The 24,606-nt window shown below is 34.9% G+C and overlaps 2 protein-coding genes across 2 annotated transcripts in view; one reads left to right on the top strand and one right to left on the bottom strand.

Annotated features, from left to right (window-relative positions):
* Positions 1 to 24,606, top strand: part of Sdc (Syndecan) — a 278,055-nt gene that overhangs the window by 126,575 nt on the left and 126,874 nt on the right. The gene's annotated exons all lie outside the window — the stretch shown is intronic.
* LOC149907504 (lipase 3-like) lies at positions 4,567 to 7,613 on the bottom strand. The gene is made up of 5 exons (XM_090103338.1): positions 7,336 to 7,613; positions 6,344 to 6,542; positions 5,514 to 5,887; positions 5,233 to 5,334; positions 4,567 to 4,988 (listed from the first exon to the last, which is right to left on the bottom strand). Exons 1-5 carry the CDS (start codon positions 7,408 to 7,410, stop codon positions 4,617 to 4,619), a joined length of 1,122 nt encoding a protein of 373 aa, XP_089959464.1. The 5' UTR covers positions 7,411 to 7,613; the 3' UTR covers positions 4,567 to 4,616.

The raw sequence follows: 24,606 nt of genomic DNA, 5'->3' as shown, positions 1-24,606 counted from the left end.
TTCCTAGTTATTTTACGCCATAGTATAAATTCCAAGTATTAATCTCTACAATATTGAGGTGGTATAGTGGTATTGATTTCGAAATGCAAAATTGAATATTGTAAATTCAAGTTAATTACATAATTTATGCAAATACTTATATAGTTATAGGAAAACAAAGTTTTTATTGATTGTTACAGTTAAATTTGTATTACTGATTGTTACAGTTAAATTTGTATTACTGATTGTTACAGTTAACATTGTACAGTTAAAAAAAATATGTATCCAACTACTTATTTTCAGACCATTAATGTGTGATTAATGTCTAGCCATTATTATTGTCATTAAGTTATCTTTTTCTTTTTCAAGTGGCTATTAAGTTGTCAGAAATACAAATACAAATGTTATCATAAGTAACAAATAAAAAAAAGTCATCAACAAAATGATACATTTTGATTCGTTTTAGGTTCGTTACATTAATTGAATTTTAAATACCTATGTGTTATTAATGTAATAATCATACAATGAACAACACCGCGTGTGTGTTGAGGTTACAATAAGAAGTATAAAAAAAAGTAATACATTATTAATCACGCTTTACTAAATATTCATTATTGTATTGTCAATAAATTGTTGTAATATTGTCACTGAAGTTAAATCTGTACGGTTTGGGTAGGTCATAAGCGAATCGAAAAGAATCGGTTGCATACAGTCATACGAACATACAGGTGAAGCTAAAAGCGGTTCAATAGAAGTCAATGGCACAGTATAGTATGATATTGTATTGTCGCAGAGCAAGCTCCACTAAGACTATAATTCTGTCAGAGTGGTTTATACCCGAAAGTTGGTATTTAAATAATTGATAATTATGAACCTTAACGTTGTAATACTATGTATCTGTATGAATTAAATATTTTTAATGCGCTATAAAAAAGGCTGCCACTTTCTAGCCTCTAAACTATCACCCAAAAATATATCATAAAACGCTTTATTGCGATATGAAAGAGAGACGGACAAACGAATAAATAAACAAATCTTCCTTGTGCCTAAGGATCATATTATGATAAGTTGTTGTTGCTTAAATAAGAATAAATAATGAACCAATTAATGTTTGGTTACAATTTTGCCGTATAATATTTATTATATTATTTAGGGTACAGATATATACATATTATATTACATTCCGATTTTATTAGGTATATTGAATTAAAATCGGAACATATATTGTTTTAGTAACGAAGTACATATACAGAATATAGATATTAAATAATAACCGAGCATTTAAGTATGTACCCAGTCTATAGGCATTTCACTTGGTAATAATTCGGTTTGCAGCTATCGTTTATTAATAATTTTAATATGTGGGAAAACAGTGGTTACTTAGATGGTGCAGATGCCGGTGCAGGTAAAGTGAATTAAATTATGCGTCAGAAGAAGCAGCATTCACCTCTTCTAAATGACCTGGAGTGCAGGTCATGATAAATAGTGGGTGAAACATATCAACAAGGTAGTGCAATAGTCATGTAAGGAAAAAAATAAAACAGGTTAAGTACAGTACAGGTACAGTAAGTCAAAAGTATAGTTAAGTTACAGAAGGAACATAGTTTAAACATTATACCTTACATATACATTAAGTTACTGAAAACGATTTCGTCCCATTGGTTAATAAATAAATAATGACTTAATAAACTTAAATATAAGTATACAACTTATTCATGATAGATTGTCGTATACTTAAATAAATTGTCATTATTGTTATTATAAATACCTATGTAAGATGTTACATTTCTATGATTTTGAAGGAGCGACTATATCCCTATATATTCTTGCCGGCTCTTCTCTGTTGAGGGGGCTTTCCGAACCAGTGGTAAATTCATATTTTGTCCTTATACTGACGAAACGTTTTAAATGTTTCTGGACGAGGTCTGGTTGATGAATGAAGGTATGAGTTTGAAAACATTATTAATTAATATCGATTTGAATACATATATTGTAAAAATTATTATAATTTTGAATATACATATACTTAATGGAAAAAAAAAAAGAAAAAAAATGAAAAGGAGAGATGTTGCATATAGATAGAATTATATTACTAGGCTAGGTGACACATTCTACTCTATTGCTGGTATGGAGCGGACGTGTCCCTGAGTTGTTTACTAACTGATACTGGTGCTTAGGTATAGACTAGAATAGAAGCATACATATAACATACCCGAATAGAACATAATATTTTATTTAATAAAATTAATTGAAAAATTGAAAAATTTCTAAAATAAAGGAGGGATGTAGTGTATGTGAGTGAAAGAGAGGGAAGTATTATGTCATCTCTTGCGCACGTGCAACGGTGACACCGCTCACACAGCTCAGTTGGCTGCAGGCGGTCGGAGTGAGAGGTCGTGTGCGTCTAAGAGCCGATAATAGGGATGGACATACACTACAGTACCCACATAAACTGTAAATAGTTATGTAGCTGATTATAAAATTAATGTTATATTGAAAGAGACCAATCATTCTTCATTGACGTAGAAGTAATTGATTGTCTTAGGTAATAAGGTACCACTGATCATGATAACTTTTAATATAAAATTTAATTTATTCTTTAATATCAATATTTTCACAAGGCTGTTTTATTTGTTGTCTACAAATAAAACAGCCCGTACATTTAAAACAATCGCACGAAATTTCCATTTGAAAGAAACTGCTTTAGTTCAAAAGATTTAACGCCGCATCGTGAATGCAAAATTCGTTGTATTGTTCTTTACAAATAGAATTGAATGAATTACGTGCAAGTGTGGGCTAGCAGAGGTTTTTTATTAGTCTTTAGACTTTAGGAATTACTGAAGTAATTAGAAGTGTAGGCAAATTTGTTCAATGAGTGAATATAAGGCACTAGCGGTATAATTATGGAGTTTCCGGCCTTTAGCTATTTTTATAATAGATTGAACTCACGACATCTCGTTTGGAAACAGAGGGTAGACAGGCAGTAGTTGATTTTAAGAAAATTTTGGGAAATTATTATAAGGATTATTTTCAACTTCAATTTTTACTAAGAAAATATGTGAATTAATCGACGATTAGCCCAATTTATTCCGTAGATTATTTTGATAATAAATGTTGTTAATGTTTAGGTTTTTAAAATAAAGAAAGTGCATACCATTTTCATATTTCCATAATCTGGAACTACTAGATTGAACTTTGTAGTTACAGTTGTTTGAACATCGTTTACTTTTTATTCTCTGCATTTTGCATTTCGCAGAAGCGAACTTTTGCTTTTCTACTTTTTGTTTTATCGATTTTAATATTTGATCATTTAGCCTGTGTTCCGCCATCTTATCCTACTTCCATTATTAAAAGCGAGAAAGCATACGTGTTAGAAGTGAAACTTCTTCAAAATCGTCAACACCATGACTTGACGATATTGCCATGACGCGACCTTGAAATTTTAGTCTCAACGCGCCTAAAGTTTCACTTCAATAAACACCTAAATTATATTCTAAATCAATGGAAACCAGATTGTGGGGGTCACAGGACGTACGGGCTAAATGAACGTCTATCAAATGGGATTAATGAAAAGCCAACAACGTGGAATGACGCGCCCTCGGTACGGGGTTCAGTGCGCAAATATTGATGCGGAAATGATTAATTATTGACGCTTTGATGCTCTCTGTTTGCTATTGATTTAGTATAAATTTTAGATTTAGTGATAGTCTGGGTGTCTGTCTGCTATTCCTGGCTGGATAGGTTTGGTTGCGACGTTTTTAATCTTATTTGTCGGGAAAATTCTTAACGAACTTTCGTGAAAAAGAAAATAAACTAAACTTTTCGAAAATTATTAGGCACAAAATATCTGAACTGATAATATTTTTGATAAGTTATATAACATAGTGAGTAATGAGTGATGAACAAATTCCAATAAAGGATTACGCAGATAGCGAAATCCAAACGTTAATCTATCAAACAAAAATCCGCGGTCAGATTGCACAAATGCACGGTATTTATTTGGTTTTAGTTTGTTTTATTGTGACACCTCGTAAACTGGTGCCTCGGGGTCGTAACCGCTCGAGATGTATATTGGACGTGATGCTTTTAGCTCTGAAATTCTATGTTTATTTTTTGAACGTACCTCTTTATTTGTTTATCGATTGACTAAGGCAAGTGATAGAAAATCGTAATGAAGAAGAGTAGCAGACCATGGATTAAGTTATTTTAAAATGCAGCTGCTAATGGATTAAAAAGAAGCACATTTTTTTGAGAATACAAGAGGATTACAGATATGGTTTCCATCAATAATTTCGTAAAATGTAGGGTGAGATGGAATTTCATTATATAGGTATTCGGTAGGCAATGGTGTGAAATTCCTATGTATTCAAAATGCCTATGGAGCAATATAAATTCTTTTCATTCATAAAGTGAATATATTATAGGAATAATAATCCTTGAATATGTTATCGGCGCCTTTGTTATTTATTAATTGTTCAATTTGTACCAATAAAGCGGCTACCGACTTTAATGTTACTATCGATGGAATTACTTTAGATATACAGGGATTAAATTTATCAGGCAATATAATATGAATAAAAAAATCTGTATCGTTTGTACTTCTCAGGTCATTTATTTCTAGATCTTAACATTGTGTCTTAACGCCTTCTTAGATCTTCAATGATGTATTCTGTGACTAGTTGTCTTGCGTCGGTGGCAACTACAAAATCTACATGAGAGAAATCTTCTCTCGCTACTTTACGAGCGTTCGCTTTCGGCAAATCTTTAACCATCGCGAGAACGTCCCTCTCATCAAGGAGTTCATCTGATACGGTGTAATGCATTGTGATATCTACGGTTATCTTCTTAAGGTCGTATTTAGGAGGAGTGAGGGATCCGTACTTCAATAGATTTGTTACGGGTGAATAGTACCATCTTCTGAATACTTTGTCGTTGATGTTCTGGCCGTAGTGGGCGTATTGCTTCAGAGATGAACCGGCGGCTATGTCGGTTGAGTTATTGATTTGATCCTATAAAAGTATTCAATCATTAGATTTTGTTTTAATGAACTTAGATAATTGTTATGATCTTTCTTTAATATTATCAAAGAATGTAGTTTAATAAATCAGAACATTAGATATGAGGGAGTGTGTTATAATTTATAAGTGACTGGAATGGGCGTGTGAATAATTTACTGGTAATAAAATTATATTTTTATGTAATGGCATGCAATCAATCAATGAAATAATATAATCACATAAATGATTTACTTACAAGAACATCCTCCAAATCTACGTTATAAGCGCTGACTTCATTAAGAGCTGCTGCGTTTTCAGGCCCATTCAATTCGACTATACCCGCGGCCCTGGCGATGCCCTGTAAAGTAAATTACATATAAAATATGTAAGGCGGAGCTAATTTTGTTTAACATACTATCTTCGGACATAGAAACATATATAAATCTTTTCTCTTTATTATTATTCTTATCCTTGAACAAAGCGACGATTATTATTTAAGTTTTTATTAAGAAAGAGTTGAATTTTTAAAGTACTTACGTAAATAGTGTTGGTGAAAGCAGCAGCAGTTTTCAAAGCCCCATGTGGGAAGTGGTTTTGGTATCCCACTCCAGCCAGCAAATGAGCTGATATGAACTTGTCATTGAATTCTGGTTTCATCGAGTTTAGTACTAAGAACACAGTTCCTCCTTGAGAGTGGCCAATGTAATGGAGTTTATCCTGACCAGACTTCTCCAAAGCAAAGTTGATCATAGCAGGAAGATCGTAGACACCTATTTCTTCCCAGCTGAAGTCGAAGAATTCTAATTTCTGGCGATTGTGGTCAGGGTTTAAACTGACATGACGACGGGAATTGCCGACGCCTCTTGCGTTTCCTAGCCACACGTCATAACCAGCATCGGCTAAGTTAAAACCTGAAATTAACGTGAATTTAGTGGACCTCTTTAGACGTAAGCAATGTACAAACATACGTTTTAGAAAGCCCTGATTTATTAAGAAAGTAGAATCAATAAGATAATTAAATTATAGAAGACTGTCTGTTGACCGCGTTTCACGCAAAATACTACGGGATGGATGTATGAAACTTTTTAATTATATAGCAATTATTATAGGGCAACATATATAAGCTAAAATTTATTTTCAAGGATTATTTTTTTTGTTTCTTCAATTACTACAATCTGTCTCCTTGGGGGACATTCAGCAGTATGCTGGTCGGTGCTAATGCTGGCGCGCTCGGCATATGACCTGTGTCACATCCTTATTGTTGCAAGGATTAATTTGAATATTATTTTAAGCACACGTGAACGAACTCGCGAGTACCTACAGCTCAAACAATACTAGCTCGTAAAATTAAACTGTATTTCACTAACCGATGGCATAATCAGGTCCCATTTCAATATAATTGCTGGAGCAGCCGCTGAGACCATGCATCATGAAGACAACTGGTCGTCTGCTTGATCCGAACTGGTTCCTTCCTCGGGGTATCCTATTGACTTCCAAAATGTATCCATCTTCGGTGCGGACATCGTACCTTTCCGCTGGGTACCCAGCATTTAATATTTTATCGTGCTAGAAAATAATTTTATTTTGAATTCTAAGGATTTTTAAAGGAAATTCTTCGGAAACCAAACGAAGAAATAGTAAATAACCTTCAACGTATTACCTTTATTTAAAAAGGAGTATAAGGAAAACGTCCAGGAGCTACAGAAAAACACAATCCAAAAGCACTTTGCTTCTTATAAATGTCTTACAAACATGAATGAAAAATACAACAAAAGGATCGTATAAAATGATATCTTACTATAGCGTAGTACACAATAGCGAATGCAATATACGATTCAGAGAGCTCTACTTCTTTCTACTTTATGCCTTGAAATTATTGGCAGGGTCAAGGAGTTCTTATGCCGAGATTGAAATTGCACCAATGTTGCACCAATTTAACGCAGACTTTGAGTTGCGTCTAACTTTTTTTTTTTTGTTGTGAGGATTGATTGGATTTCTCGCTAGTTTTTATGAAATATCTGATGTTTTTAACCTTTAAGATGCATATTTGTTAGTTTATAAACACATAATATTAGGAAATTATTGGCTGTTATATCGATAGAAAACTTCACGAAGTTAAGTTAATTTAAAACATTTTACATAAACTGCATAATGCATATGATGACTTTCGTAATCAACTATATTTCTTTAAAAAAAACTTTTCTATTGTGTCTTAAACACACAAAATTAACTACACAAGATAAATCGACTTCCAAAACTCTGCAAAAGCACTCCATGATTCGAACAAATAGACATAATTACCTACCTATAAACTAACTGCCTTGATATTTTTCACTAGAAAATAACAGAATCTACTTACAGTTTTGCACACATCGATTCCCTGCACGGGAAGTGTAGCGCAAAGCGCTACCACTAGAGTTATTTTGAACAGCATTGTCTAGAATGATGCTAAGGAGTACCGTCCTCCCGTTTTATAAGGCGTTATCTTAATCCGGGGCAATAATGCCTCAAATCGTATGGTTATTTGCTATTATCTGTACCAACCAACGTGTCACCTTTCGGCTTTTTCATTCATTGACCACACTTGATACGAGCTATGTTTTTGTTTTAGAAAATTGGTGTAAATGACATGTTTGATGTTTGTGTAAAGTGAATCTTACATATGAGTTTGTTATTTTGGTATTATTAAATAATTGTAAAGTGACAAGTCGTATGGATTTTAGTTCAATTCTACAGTAGAGACTATGTATTATATTATAATGAATTTTGAATATTTATACAAGATTTATACAGTCAACTTTTACAGGTAGGTTCTTAACAGTAAAGGTTATTGACTGTTTTCATTATCACAGACGATGGCCTTTGTTAAAAAATAAAAATTGGTTTAATGTTTTATTCAAAAAAATATTATTCTTTATAAAGTATCAAGTCAGTTATTAATTTAGTAAAGTAGTAATTAATTAAAGTCTGTACATTATTTAATTATTTCAGAATCTTAGACTTAACATAATCTGTGGTGTAAATTGTAATCTTCTTAATTGGGCTTTCGTAGATTTCTCCTATTCTAAATTAAATCTGATTTGGTTAATAGTTTATAAAGATGGAAGATATTACAAGCTTAATTTATAAAAATAGGCATATTATAGGTAATAAGTTACTAATTGATCCATTCTTAGTTCACGGCATAAATTAAAATAAATAAAAACCGGCCAAGTGCGAGTCGGGCTCGCGCACAAAGGGTTCCGTAGCAGCAAATATAATAAATTACAGTTAAATCAACCTATCTCAAAAACTATAAGAGATACTTTGATCAAACCAAAAATCGTTGAAAGAGTTAATTAGCATGCATCACCTCTATTTTTTTTAGAATTTTATACCCCGTAGTTATAAAAATAGAGGGGGGGGGGACATACTTTTTACGACTTTGAGAGCTGATATCTCAAAAACCGTTCACTTTAAGAAAAATGTTTTTTAGAAAACTTTATATCATTTTAAAAGACCTTTCCATTGATACCCCACACGGGTATGTACATCGAAAAAAAAAATTTCATCCCTCAGTTACATGTATGGGGGGCCCCACCCCCAATTCTTTTTTTTACTATTTAGTGTCATATTTTTGTAGCGGTTCATACAACACATATTCCCATCAAATTTCATCACTGTAGTACTTATAGTTTCCGAGTAAATCGGCTGTGACAGACGGACAGACGGACAGACGGACATGACGAAACTATAAGGGTTCCGTTTTTGCCATTTTGGCTACGGAACCCTAAAAATGCTAGAAAATTGAAGTCAAAGTCTCAAGAAAATTATACTGATTATTTTTATAACTTGAAAAATAATTAACTTTTCCTATCAATTAAATCCTGTATCTCTAAGTTTTTCTGGTGTATTTCACATTTGCTTCACTGATCGATTTTCTTACGGTCAAGTGAGTGATGAGCCGTCTATGTCCTGTGGACGTTTTATTACTGTCTCGAAATATTTTCCTGTTAATTGCACTTTAGTTAATACTAGCGGTCCGCCCCGGCTTCGCCCGTCGTACATATTTCGCAATAAAAGGTAACCTATGTTCTTTCTCAGGGTCTAAAGATTATCTGTGCCAAATTTCATCAAAATCGGTACAGTAGTTTATGCGTGAAAACTGAAAACCATACATACATACATACAAACCTTTCCTTTTTATAATTTTCGTATAGATGTAAATATGTTCTGACTCTGAACAAAATTGCTCATATTTGTTTATAATCTTTTGTACTAATTTCAGTTCAAATAATAATTTCAAACATGATTCATGCATTGTTTTATCATCGGATTGTCTGCACCAAGTTTAGATTATATTCTTTGAAATATAAGTTTTATGGATAATCCGTTTTGATAAAAAATAAAAGGCTCCTGTTAAGTGAAAGTGTTCAATAAAATTTAATAATAATATATTATTGAGATAGTGTTACAAAAAATAAGGGTTGGATCTCAAAGGTCTCTGTATCCCTCATTTTTCATTTACGGATAAGGCTGTATAAAATAATGCGTTGGCACTTAATCTTGTATGTTTATTTCAGTTTAAATATTGAAAAAAAAAAAAAACTTAATATCACTAAAGAAAAAAGAGCGTCGAGCACACGTGTCAGAAATGAACTTCTTTGACAATATTCAAAGATGCCTTACTCGATGACGTGACGGTATTGCCATGACGCTACCTTGAAATTTTATTCTGAATGCGCTTTAAGAAATTTCACTTAAAAAATGTTATCTATATCTCTGAAGAGTTTTATACGTTGTACTTAATGCACTAAAACATTTGTTTGTAAATACCACACTTACATAAACGCATTCATCGATAATAAATATGTTATCAGATTATATGAAACTCAAGTCCTTAAAAGGCTGTGGTATTGTGTGGGGAGTGAGTTCTATAGAAACCCTTAGTAATAAATTATTTTTGGCCAATCTGTTCGAGTTCCATTAATTTACATTATTCGTAGCACAAATAATAATAAAGCTTAAAAAAAACGTAAATTGTATTACGTAATGGTATTTATTGATTTAATATACCTAACTGAAAAACTATATTAATATATTTTAGACTAGGTTTCCGCCCGCGGCTTCGCCCGCGCAGTCAAAGAAAAACTCGCATAGTTCCCGTTCCCGTGGGATTTCCGGGATTGCGTCATTTTCCCGGGATAAAAAGTAGCCTATGTCCTTTCTCGGGTATCAAAATATCTCCATACCAAACTTCATGCAAATTGGTTCAGTAGTTTAGGCGTGATTGAGTAACAGACAGACAGACAGAGTTAATTTCGCATTTATAATATTAGTATGGATTTCATTATATATTTGAAGATGTATTGTAGGAAGTATCTATATAAGTAATAGAGAAAAGAGTTAATAATAATGAGTCGTATTTGGTTTATCTTATCGCTATGGTAGTGTAAAAAGCTTATAGTTTATTGCGTTTTCGTGTTTGTGTATTTATGGTCATTAACTGCGCGTTTAACTGCGTATTATTATTTTGTAAACAAAGACTAACAAAATATCGATTTAATCATAATTTTTTTAAACGACACACGGATTGACTTTTGTATCAACCTTAAATGTATTTTTTTGTGTATATGTATATGTGTTGAGTATTCATTTTTTTATTTTGAGTCTGTATGTTAGAAGGAGTATATATAGGATAATACGAGGTAATTAAGCAGATAGATTTTGAAATTATTGATAACTAGCGGTCCGCCCCGGCTTCGCCCGTGGTACATGTTTACGTTTTCTCTACATAAGAACCATCCTCGTACTTCAAGGAATATAATAAAAAAAAGAATTATCGAAATCGGTTCAGCCGTTCTCGAGTTATGCGCTTACCAACACCACATTTTGCGATTCATTTTTATATATATAAGACTAGCGGTCCGCCCCGGCTTCGCCCGTGGTACAAAATATTTACGTTTTCTCTACATAAGAACCATCCTCGTACTTCAAGGAATATAATAAAAAAAGAATTATCGAAATCGGTTCAGCCGTTCTCGAGTTATGCGCTTACCAACACATTTTGCGATTCATTTTTATATAAAAGATAATAGTTCAGTTTATAACACTATAAAGAGGATTAGATGGAGAGGATATCAATGTTTTCTTGTTATGTTTTAATTAACGATTACTTTTTAAAGGTATTCAGTAGATAGGTATTATTTTAACTGTTACTCCAGATTATAGAATCATCAATAAAAAAGTTCGTTATGGTAAAAAAGGTAACATCCCTAAAAATATAAAACATATAAGCTACAATGGGCATTAGAAATGAACGTCAAATAAGAATTTTCTAGAGAATTACCGTACATCCTCTTGGCGTAAAAGAGCCAGGTTGATTTTAATAAAATTGAGTTTCAAGTCTTCATAATAATTTATGAGAAACAAACAAAGAAAACAGTTGGTATCTACGCATATTATCAAGCCATATACCTACTATCTATTTTTCCAATTTGTTGTTTAGAATCTATTATCGAATATTAGATTTATGATATACAATTTGTATTTTATTGTTTGCGATTTATTTTATTCTCCAACTAATTTCCTTAATTCGTAGTAATAAGAAGTAATCTATATAAATTTAGATAATAGCCACCAGGAAAGTTTTTATTTTCAAGTCAGTGTTATTGTATTATGTTCAGCCATTAAATAATAAATTTCCTAATTTTTATTGTTTTACACATTATCAGGCATATCATTTTTGATGGTTTCCTTATTGGGCTTATTTCTCAAAAATACATTCTTAAGATAACTTTATATCATTCATTCACACATAAATAACAAATACAATTTTATATAATCGTTTATTATCGCCGTCTCAAATCGTCAATAATGAAATCGGTCACCAATGACTTAACAAGGGAGGAGGCTACAAAGTCCACATGACCGAAGTCAGCCTTAGCTACCCGGCGGGCTTGTCCTCTAGGCAAATCATTGACCATAGACAGCACATCTCTTTCATCCAGCAAGTCATCTCCTAGAGCATAATGCATGATGACGTCAACGTTAATACGGTTTAGATTGTAGCTAGGTGGTGTTGCTGATCCGTATTTCAAGATGTTCATAGTTGGGGAGTAGTACCAACGTCTGAAGGCTCTGTCGTTTATGTTTTGGCCGTAGTGAGCGAACTGCTTGACTGCAGAACCGGCCATTAGCTCTGCTCCGTCTATTATTTCTTCCTGTGAATAGAGATGTTTGTTATTGTTTTGTAGAAGTATTTCAAGCATCGCGATATTGTAACCTATAGGGAAATTGTAAAGATTATAAAATTGATAAATCTGAAAGAAACGTTGGGTGTACCTATCAAATAATATTAGCAAAATATATTGAGTAGGTACCTATGCACTATAATAATAATTATGATAACGAACTTATAAAAACAATACTGGGATCAATATTGTTTGGAAACAATACTGAAATGATCTCTGGTACTGATCTTTCGTTTGAAATCCGATCTTTCACTTAAAACATTAAGTTGGATTGCCCATAAATGCAAATTTCCCAGCCATACATTTTGATTGCCGCCCAAACTAGCGAGGCCGTCAAAAACTAGTCATTCTTTGTGATAAGGGTACAATTACTGGTTAATTGGGGCCTTAGAAATCGGGTTTGGACGGTATTCGGCCAATTTGGGCATCTGTCTATACATAGTGGGAAAAGTTTAGGGTAATGGCCAATATTGATGGGGTTTGCGAAAAAACTAAGGTCGGATTCGCAAATGAGAATGAGAAAGAGACACATGTTACTATACCTATATATGTAGTAAAAAGAAATAAGTTGTATATAACAAATGTCGCTAGAGACTCATGTAGTTAACGAAATAGTATCTACTAAAAGTAAAGATTTTTTTTGTATAGTATTATAATAATTTTAATGGCACTGAATATTTCACATATTTATATAAAATATTTTCCATAACACTTTCATTTTTCATATTATAAATTATTATGACGTAATTCATATGCACTTCATAAGATAAAGCAGTGAAAGAATATGTTTAGGAATAAACGAAGCATAGAGGAGACGTGTATTTTTAATAATTTAACCAATTCCAGTCTAGCTGCCCTACATCGACTTCATTAATGAATGCTGTAACATGTAGATGGTAGAAAAATATAAGAGGAAATTTTTCAGTCAAATGTTTGTTATCTTGGCTTTACAATGTCAAATTACAAACGCCGACTAACGCCATTAACTATTAAGAATCTAATTTGTTGTTACGAGCTTCACCCCGCGGTTTAACCCGCCTTAAACTAACGTGATCTTAGCGCGTTGATATATAGCCTATAGCCTTCTTCGATAAAGGGGCTATCTAACACTGTTCGAGCAACGAACAAATATTTTATTTTAAACTAGCGGTCCGCCCCGGCTTCGCCCGTGGTACATATTTACGTTTTTTCTACATAAGAACCATCCTCGTACTTCAAGGAATATAATAAAAAAAGAATTATCGAAATCGGTTCAGCCGTTCTCGAGTTATGCGCTTACCAACACATTTTGCGATTCATTTTTATATATAAGATTACTTATTATCCATAGTTACATTACATTAATGACAATTATTGAGCAATAACGTAAATGAGGTCAAGCTGCCTCAGCATTATTATCGTGCGACGGCCGAGCCGGCCGGAAAGCGCAGTTCTTCCATAGCAGCGCCCGAGTGCTAATCTATCCGCTCGAATCCGCGTGAATTATATATAATTATTAGCGATAATTAAAGTGTTCCCAGTTGTCCCATAATATCATAGCATTATTAGCAGCATATAACGCGACCTAAATACAGTCCACATTCGATGTAATACGTAAACCGTACATTTTCGAGCCGGATTACCGTAAAAAAGTGTGCCGCGTCGCGAGTGTAAAGTGTGACGTGGAACCGGAAATCCACGTGTCCCTTCTTCCCCCGTGATATTTATTCAGCGTATTATCTTATAACTACAAGCAAGCAGCATATCATTCAACAGCAGCCAAAATTAGCATTTTAACGAGATACAAAATCCAGCATTTTCAAGCCATAAAAGAGCTTGCGTCAGCTCCACGTGTCGCCACGCGCATCGCCCCGAGCAAAGTACAGCCAGCCAGCAGCAAAACCCCCTAACAGAATATCTAGCAGCAGCATTCGAGCGGAATAGAAATTAACAGAACAGCAGAATTAGCAGAATCAGCAATTATCTATCAGCGACCAGCATATAGCAAGTAGCAATCAGAAATTATCATTCAGCGACCAGCTTATAGCAAGTAGCAATCAGAAATTATCATTCAGCGACAAGCATATAGCAAGTAGCAAGTAGCGTGAATTGCAAAAGGCATCTAGCAACTAGCATCTAGCAACCAGCAATTAGCATCTAGCATCCAGCATCTAGCAACTAGCATCTAGCAACCAGCAATTAGCATCTAGCATCCAGCATCTAGCAACTAGCATTTAGCAACCAGCAATTAGCATCTAGCACTTGGCATCTAGCATCCAGCATCTAGCATATAACAATCAACTATAAGCGACCAGCAACAAGCATTTAGCATCAGGCATCAAGCATCCAGCAATCAGCATTAAGCGACCAGCAATTGGCATCGAGCATTCAGCAATCAGCATCTAGCAATCAGCAACTATCAATTAGCATCAGACGATCAGTGACCAAAAATTAGCATCTAGCAATCAGCAAGCAGCAAATAGCCATCAGCAATTAGCAACAAGGAATCAACAACCAGCAACCAGCAAGACGTAAGACAGCCGCCTACGTCATCAGCACCAGCACGTGCCGCCACGCGTCAACCGCCACGTCAGCCAGCAACAGCAAGCAACCTAAGGTATCCGGGGACGTAGCCACGTCGACCGTATCCGAGACAGCCAAGTAAGAATTTTCCATTTTATCTTTTATTTCTACCGTTTGATTATTTTATATTACAATGGAAGCTTTATATACGGTCCAACTAGAGATCAAGGACAAAATAAAGAAGTTATTAGCGAATTTTAAAAAAGATAGTGCAGAGCGTAAGAGTATCGAATATTGCAGACAGCGTTTAGATATATTAGAATCTTTATGGGATGAATGCCAGAAAAATCATGAAAAGCTTTTAAAATATGAATCGACACAGCATCAATATTTTATGCGGGAAGAATTTATTAACATTCACGACATTTATATTCGAACAAAGGAAGCGATCAGTGAAGCATATGATAATTTTTTATTACAAAAGCAAGCCCATCTAGAGCCGAAAGCGGGAGGATCCGGTTTAGAATCTCAAACGACGCCTAGGTCTACAACATTTCAATCACGGGGGACCAACAGCAAATTAGATGATTTATCTCGAAAGCAAGAAGTCAATTTTAAAGCATTTATCAGAGCAGTAAGCAATATTGATGTGAATAATTTGGAGAAGAAGTGGGAATATGAAGACTCCCTTCGTATTCTGCACAATCGATGGACAGCGGTGGAAAATCTACATTGGGAGATAGTCGGTGAACTTGGAGAGGAAGATGAAGCGTACGAAATTAATTTTACTAAGCATGAAAAAATATATATCAATACAAAGAGAGCTATAAATTCGAAAATGTGTGCAACAAGTCATAGAGATAAATCAACTCCGCAGATGGATATACCGACATTTTCTGGCAATTATCATCAGTGGGTATCATTCAAAGACCTTTTTAATGAAGCTATACATAAAAATACATCAATATCGAACGCGCAAAAAATGCAATTTTTAAAAGCTAAAGTAAGCGGGGAAGCCGAGCGCCTTATACAGCATTTGCCTATCAGCTCCGATAATTATTTAGTTTGTTGGAACATCCTAAATCATCGATTTGATAACAAGAAGCTAATTTTTACATCGCACGTTAACATATTTCTCAATTTACCTAATATACAGCAGCAATCATATCTAGCAATCAAGAAATTACATGACGTCACATTAGAAAGCTTGCACGCTATAAAAAACCTGGGCGTAGATATAACTACTTGGGATCCGCTATTGGTACATTTATTATCGCAAAAATTAGACAGCGAAACTTATTCTGAATACGTAGAATCATTAAAAAACAATCGAGAGCTCCCTATACTACAAGAATTTTTGGATTTTCTTGAAGACAAATTTACATCGCTTGAATCATCACGAAGAAACCAAAATTCAGCAGCAGAACAAAGATATCATAGAACATCAAACCAACCAACGAACAGACAACCTATACATATTAATTCAAATAGAATTAATATTAATAATCAAGTAAAGAGGTCACTGACGTCAATGCACACCTCAGCGAAAAAATGCCCCTTATGCAATTTCGAACACGCGCTCACTAATTGTCCACAATTTATTAAATTATCATTTATGAATAAACTACAAACGGTTAAGCAACTACGGTTTTGCATTAATTGCATTTTTGATCACAATGGAAGTCAATGTACTTCGAATAAGCGGTGTCATGTGTGTGCTGGCGCACATCACACGTTATTACACGAATGTTTTAAGCAGCAAGCTAGCGAAAATTTTAGAAATAAAAAATTGATGAGTAGCAACACCCAAAGACAGGTTTATTACAGCCCCAAAAATCAATCGAATATGTCTCAGCAAGATGACTCTGAAGTACTTTTAGCCACCGCATTGGTAAAGGTAACAGCTAAAGATGGCAAACAGCACATAATGCGAGCACTGATCGACCAAGGGTCTCAAATTAGCATCATAACCGAACGAGCAGCACAGCAACTGGGCTTAAAACGTCAACAAAGCAAAGGGATCGTCCTTGGTGTAGGGGGCCAAGAAAACAACTGTCGTGGAAAACTCAAGATTAATTGCCAATCTATATATAACAATTTTACATTCAACGTCGATACATTCATTATGACTAATCTTATAAAAAATCTACCTAATAGATCGTTTGAAAAACCCGGCTGGTCGAAATGTATAGCGCACTTAAACTTAGCAGATCCAGAATTTAACAAAAGCCGAGCAGTTCTTCCATAGCAGCGCCCGAGTGCTAATCTATCCGCTCGAATCCGCGTGAATTATACAGGGTGTCCCAAAACTCAACGTCAAGCCAAAACGGGGCGACAGGATTGATTGTAACCATCATGAGAAAAATCTAAAAAAAAATCTATCCCATGCATTTTGAAAATTATGGGCATTTAAGAAAAACCTAAAAATTTGGTCAACCTGTAACTATTTTTCGGTTATTGTGGTTAATTTTTATTATTTTTGTTCATTTAAACTTTGGAACCGTAACCCTAAATATCATTTCTAGAATCACAGTCAAAAATAATGACACAATTGCCCCAAGTTTCCTTGAATTGAAGACTATTTGTTAAACTATGAATTTAAAATTTTCTAAATTTGTCGACTTTGACGGCCCCTCCTTTAAAAAAAATGTACTAGAGTGCCTTGGCAAGTGCCATTAAAAGTTGGCGCATTTAATCAGGATTGTAAAATAGTACAATACTTGTTAGTTTCATACTAAAAAAAATGAATGAAAAATAAAAACCTCAAGTAACCCGATTTTTGCTAACCCTTTTTATTCAGTTAAAATGTTTTTTATTCGCACAAACTCTTGGTAGGTTCTTAGTTTTACGGTAAAATGATGAGAGAGATGGATAGTGGACATGTTTGCCATGAGTGAGCGAGACAGATAGTGACGCCACTTTTACCAAAGTCAACAAAAGTAAGTAAAATTAAAAAAATAATTAAAAATCTTGACCTAGTTTACTTTAGGTTTATTGAAATAAAAGTCAGATAGGGAAATAACATTATTTATTACAACAAATGTTCAAATTGTTTGCCATCAGCCTCAATACACGCCCTACATCTTCTTAAAAAAGATCTACTTATTTGCCGGGCATATCCTCGAGTGTTGATGTCCTCAGCAGCTTGAGAAATTCGTTCTCGCAGATCGGCTACACTCTCAATGGGCTTTGAATAAATTTTTTCTTTGAGAACGCCCCAATAAAAAAAATCCAGGGGATTTAAATCTGGGGAACGGGCTGGCCACGAGATAGTGCCTGAACGTCCAATCCACCTTCCCGGATATTTCTGGTCAAGGAAATTTTTTACTTGCACTGCGTAATGCGCTGGGCAGCCATCTTGTTGATACCACATGTGGCGAAGATCTGCTAGTGGTACGTCCTCTAACAAAGTTGGTAAATTTTCTCGTAAAAAATGTAGGTAATTCGTGCCATTCAAGTTCTCAGGCAGCTCAAAAGGCCCAACAATTTTGCCGTTTAAAATTCCGGTCCACAGGTTTACTTTAAAGCGATACTGGGATCTGTCTTCTCGCATTAAATGTGGATTCTCCACATGCCACTCGTGAAAATTGTGTAAGTTTATGTAGCCATCTTTTTTAAATGTACATTCATCTGACCAGAGAATTTTTTGGATGAATTGGGGATTTTCATTATGCCTCTGTAGCATTGTTCTACAAAATGAAATCCTTTCAGGATAATCTCGAGGGAGAAGACTTTGAACTCGTTGTACGTGAAACGGATGCATTTCGGCTCTTTGTAAAATACGATGTGCTGTGCTTTTGGGTATTCCCGTTCTTTCTTCAATTCCACGAACTGAAATACTTCGGTCATCTGCGACCTCTTGCAACACTTCTTCCTCGTAAGGAATGCGAGGTCTACCTCCAGCCCGCATTTGATTCGGGAAATGGCCGCTCTCCGTGAGTGAACGGTGCACATTAACAAACACGCGGTGATCCGGATAGCGCTCTAAATTTGGATATCTTTCACGATAAAGTCTAGCGGCGGCACTTGCGTTGCATCTGCATTCCCCATAAATGAGGTGCATGTTTGCATATTCTTGTGAAGTATAGCGAGTAGGCATCGTAGATAACAAGGGTATTATGCTAATACCAAAGTCCAATTCCAAAAGAAAGAAGCCAAAGTTGCCGGTATGTAATCAACAAGTCCAATTCACAATAATCCAAGTCCAAAAAGAGAAGCCAAAGTTGTCAGTACTAAATCAACACAAGCGAATACGGAAAGGTGCGCAGTAGACGAATGAGCGAAACGTACTAACTGATGTCAAACTGGTAGCGTAGCCATTTGCTTGGTATGGCGTCTGTATCTATTTCATTCGCACTCGTTTAAACGACGCATCTTCGTCTCACTGCGTGGCGTCACTATCTGTCTCGCTCACTCATGGCAAACATGTCCACTGTCTATCTCTCTCATCATTTTGCCGTAAAATTAAGAACCTACCTAGAGTTTTTGCGAATAAAAAACATTTTAATTGAGTAAAATGGGTTAGCAAAAATCGGGTTACTTGAGGTTTTTATTTTTTTATTCATTTTTTTTTGTATGAAACTAACAAATATTGTACTATTTTACAATCCTGATTAAATGCGCCAACTTTTAATGGCACTTGCCAAGGCACTCTAGTACATTTTTTTTAAAGGAGGGGCCGTCAAAGTCGACAAATTTAGAAAATTTTAAATTCATAGTTTAACAAATAGTCTTCAATTCAAGGAAACTTGGGGCAATTGTGTCATTATTTTTTACTGTAATTCTAGAAATGTTATTTAGGGTTACGGTTCCAAGGTTTAAATGAACAAAAATAATAAAAATTAACCACAATAACCGAAAAATAGTTACAGGTTGACCAAATTTTTAGGTTTTTCTTAAATGCCCATAATTTTCAAAATGCATGGGATAGATTTTTTTTTAGATTTTTCTCATGATGGTTACAATCAATCCTGTCGCCCCGTTTTGGCTTGACGTTGAGTTTTGGGACACCCTGTATATAATTATTAGCGATAATTAAAGTGTTCCCAGTTGTCCCATAATATCATAGCATTATTAGCAGCCTATAAAGCGACCTAAATACAGTCCACATTCGATGTAATACGTAAACCGTACATTTTCGAGCCGGATCGAAGATCGAAGAAGAACAAAAGCCGAGCAGTAGATATTTTATTTGGAGCAGATATTTATTCATATATTATGTTAGATGGGATCATTCGAGGCCGTGAAATCTCACAACCACTAGCACAGCAAACGCAATTGGGATGGTTATTATGTGGAGGCAGCATAAATACCTTCCACTGCAACGTTATTTTGAATCATATACAAGCAATTCAAGATTTTTGGAAAATAGAGGATATACAGGAGCAAAATGACATGTCAGCGAAAGATAAGCAGTGTTTAGATTATTACTTAGCAACTACAAAGCGATTAAAAAACGGGCGATATGAAGTAAGCATACCTATGGAGGATCAAGCGTTAGAAAAATTGGGATCGTCTGAAAAACTAGCGTTAGCACAATTTAAGAATTTAGAAAATAAACTTAATAAGCAGCATGAATTATCGGAGCAATACAAGCAATTTATGAGCGAATATATACAACTGGGACACATGAAACTAGCAGCATTAAATTCAAGCGTACAATGTTTTTTACCACATCATGGGGTACAGCGAGCAGCATCCAGCACCACTAAACTACGAGTCGTATTTAACGGATCAGCAAAAACCACGACAGGCTACAGCTTAAACGACGTTATGCACAAGGGACCCAATATGCAAAAGGATTTACAAAGTATCATTATCAATTGGAGACTATACCGTTACGCCTATACATCTGATATTGAAAAAATGTATCGACAAATATTAGTAAAAGAAGAAGACCAAAAACTTCAACAAATATGGTGGAGATCAAGCCCAGACCAGCCTATAAAAGCGTATCAATTAACAACTATCACTTACGGAACGAAAGCAGCACCTTTCTTAGCAATTATGACGTTGAATCAGCTAGCACAAGATGAGCAAAATAATTTCCCAAAAGCAGCAAAAAGCATTAAAGAAGAGTTTTATATGGATGACTACATTTCAGGAGCACACACAATTAGCGAAGGTCAGCAAAAAATAGCGGAGGTGAATCATGTACTTAGCGGAGCAGGGTTCTTATTGAGAAAATGGATTGCAAATGATAAGAGCCTCATTAAAAACATAATCAGCAAAGAACGAGACGAGCAATCAACATTTATGTTTAAAACGGAAAACACGCCGAAAACCTTAGGCCTACGATGGGACCCTATTAGTGACGTATTTGTATTCGACTATGATAGCGTATTATATGGAAACTCGGCAAAGTTAACGAAAAGAAAATTATTATCGGAAATGTCTAAGCTATTTGACCCATTAGGATGGTTGACGCCGCTTACAACAAAAATTAAGATTTTATTTCAAAAAGTATGGTTACAAGCAGATCTTGAATGGCGTGATCCAGTCTCCCAAGATATAAAAAGCGAATGGATAAAAATAAAAAAGGAGCTAAATACGTTAAAATGTATTAAAATTCCCAGATGGTATAAATGTGATGAGAATAGCATAATTGAATTACATGGGTTCTGCGATGCCTCAATAAAAGCCTATGCATGCGTCATATATGCCAGAGTCGCAAAAAATAGCGCAATCTCAACTATAATAATAGCAGCAAAATCCAGATTAGTGCCAAATAAAAAGGAAGTATCTTTACCTAGATTAGAATTATGTGCCATGGAGTTATTAGCAAAATTAATGAATAAAATAAAAAATAGCATCAGCAGCACGAAAGTTGAAATTTATGGATGGAGCGATTCAATGGTAGCCCTTGGTTGGATCAACGGCAACCCCGACCGTTGGAAGCCCTTTGTAGCAAATCGAGTAAAGAAAATTCACGAAACAATGCAACCTCAATCATGGCGCTATGTAAAAACGAAAGAAAATCCAGCTGACGCAGCGAGTCGAGGTCAAACAGCATTACAATTAAAAGAAAATTTATTATGGTGGCAAGGTCCAGAATGGTTATTGAGTTCAGATTTTAAAAATAAGCAGCAGCACACTAATTATACGACAAATTTAGAAATAAGAAAACAAGTAAATATCATTCAAAAAACATACACATCAAGCATAATAGATAATTTATTAAACAAATATAGTTCATTATTAAAAATAGTACGAGTATTAGCATGGATATTACGAGCGATTACACCGTCAATAGAACAAAGACCGACGTATCTCACATTACAAGACGTGAGAAAAGCTAAAACGGCAATTATTAAATATGTTCAATCGACTGAATTCTCAGCTGATTTAGAGCAATTAAAAAAGGAAAATAAATTACGATCGAATAGTGCATTATTAAGCTTAAATCCATTTTTAGATGAAAATGGTATTTTAAGAGTTGGAGGTCGTTTAAAGAATGCAAACATCAGCGAAGATATGAAATATCCAATAATTATTCCATATAGCGGACGTTTAACGGAACTACTGATAAACGAAGCACACGAACTTTCTTTTCACGGTGGAGCAAAAATTACTATTTCAATTTTAAGGCAAAAATACTGGATAGTTAAGGGATATCGAGCAACAAAGAAGCAACTTCGTACCTGCATCACATGTAAAAAGCGAGAGCCTACGAAATTACATCAACTAATGGGAGATATGCCTAGCTATCGTGTTAATCCAGCTCCTCCATTTTATCATACAGGAGTCGATTTTACAGGATTCGTCAACGTCAAGATTAATAAAGGCCGAGGAGTTAAAACCACGAAAGGTTACATAGCGTTATTCATATGCATGGTTACGAAAGCGGTACATATAGAGATAGTTTCCGACCTCAGCAGCATAGCGGCGGCATAACTTTCATAGCGGCTCTGCGACGCATGGCAGCACGACGCGGAACCCCAAAGCATATATATTCAGATAATGGCACGAACTTTGTCGGAGCAAATAAAATTATACAACAAGAATATTATGAATTAATAAGCAATTTTAGCGATAGATTTTACAAAGAAATCACCGAAATGGAGATAGAATGGCACTGGAACTGTCCATCGTGGCCTAGCGCAGGAGGAATTTGGGAAAGATCGATAAGAAGCCTAAAACAGCATATAAAGAGAGTAGTGGGAGAGCAAGCTTTAACCTTTGAAGAATATAGCACAATCCTTGCCCAGATAGAAGGATGCCTTAATTCAAGGCCTTTATGTTCAATTACGGAAGACGTAGAAGATTTAGATTTCTTAACACCTTCACATTTCTTAAATCAGCGAGCGGAGAATACTCTAATAGAAACAGCACACGATGCCAGGACTAGATGGTACTTAGTAAATAAAACTTTTAATGATATTTGGAAACGTTGGAAAAATGAATATCTCAGCCAGTTGACGGTTCGAAGCAAATGGTTAGAACCTCAAAGAAACCTTAAAATAGGGGATTTAGTGACCATTCACGATGATATTATGCCAGCCGGGAAGTGGCCAGTGGGCCGAGTAGTAGAAACCCATCCAGGAAGCGACGGGTTAGTAAGAGTCGTTACATTAAAAACAAAAAATGGAATCTTAAAGCGGCCAGTAGTAAAGTTATCATTATTACCACTCGAAGAAAAAAGCAATCATCAGCAAAATAATAATATATCCATTCCAAACAACAGCAGCGAATTGAAAAGCGAAAGAAAGGAAAGTCGAATCATTCAAAACAATAGCAGCGAATTGAAAAGCGAAAGAAAGAAAAGTCGAATCAGACAAAATATTCCTTCAAAACTTGTAAGCGTCGTACTATCATTAATATTTTTTATGAGCATTTTATCGTACTCTACAGCGGAATATAAGTTAAAACAGCTTGAAAGCAATCTATCCATATACTTTGACTCGATGGGCGAAATGCAACTAGCTAGGGACAAATGGAAGCTAATCGCATATTTTGACATGTCTCCATATTGGCAAGGGAACACAGCGGCAGATCTTTTATCGGATTACTTAGAAAAAACCTGCACTAATATGAATGAATCGAATCACTGCCAGACTATCTTGTTACAAATACGTCACGATTACAATGAACAGCAATATGATAAGCATAAAACCAATAGCGGAATATATTTCTATAAACATAAAGAGAGATGCCTACATTACATTAACATTAGCCGAGCTACAAGCATGCCAAAACCAGAATGATATTTATTTTTGCCAATTGCACGGTCCTATAATAAGCTTTAGCAATAATGAACGTTTTTGCGAATTAAAAAATAATAAATGTAAATACAATATAAACAGCTGTAAAAGTAGTTGGATACAATTACACGATCTAACTACATATTTATATTTTCAATGCGATACGGCACACATACGCATTATATGTGACGATGACATACAGTCGCGCCAAGTCAGCAAGGCCGGACTTATATCACTAAACAAACAATGCATAATAAAGGGACAAGATATCACACTGTACTCATTTAAGCAACTTGAAAACAAGCTATATCTGAAACCCGACATATTAGAAACCAAATTAAATCCCATTCACAATCTGATTAACTCTGCTCTGCCTATCGAAAACTACTCCGACAACGAAGATATCAACGCATCATTAAAAACTCTTGGGGAGAAAATAAAAATAATGAAAAACGCTGTCGAGAATACGGATACCTTAGGTATTTCAAAACACGACCTACACCAATACGCAGTGTCATATGGAACACTAACACTAGCAATATTAGCAAGCATCTTTTTCTTCGTGTGGTGGCGAAGGAGTCGAGCCGCGAGCGACTCCACAGCAGAGCGTCCCAGCAGCCCAACAGCAGAGCGTCCCAGCAGCGCAACAAACTATTCAGTCTCGGACAATACCCCAAGAGTGTGTCGATTCTAGAG

The sequence above is a fragment of the Colias eurytheme genome, chromosome 6, assembly GCF_061535395.1.
Source record: "Colias eurytheme isolate Ceu_HAF_F1 chromosome 6, ilColEury1 Martin Lab GWU primary, whole genome shotgun sequence".
NCBI lineage: Eukaryota > Metazoa > Arthropoda > Insecta > Lepidoptera > Pieridae > Colias > Colias eurytheme.
Note: the sequence above shows the minus strand (reverse complement) of the source record. Positions and strands in the feature narration are given on the sequence as shown.

Bases quoted from the DNA above. Each gene is read 5' to 3' on its own strand.
- LOC149907504 (XM_090103338.1), bottom strand. From the start codon at position 7,410: ATGCTGTTCAAAATAACTCTAGTGGTAGCGCTTTGCGCTACACTTCCC. The intron at 6,543-7,335 runs GTAAGTAGATTC...ATTATTTTCTAG, and splicing joins GAATCGATGTGTGCAAAACT to CACGATAAAATATTAAATGC. The intron at 5,335-5,513 runs GTAAGTACTTTA...TTTACTTTACAG, and splicing joins CTTTCACCAACACTATTTAC to GGCATCGCCAGGGCCGCGGG.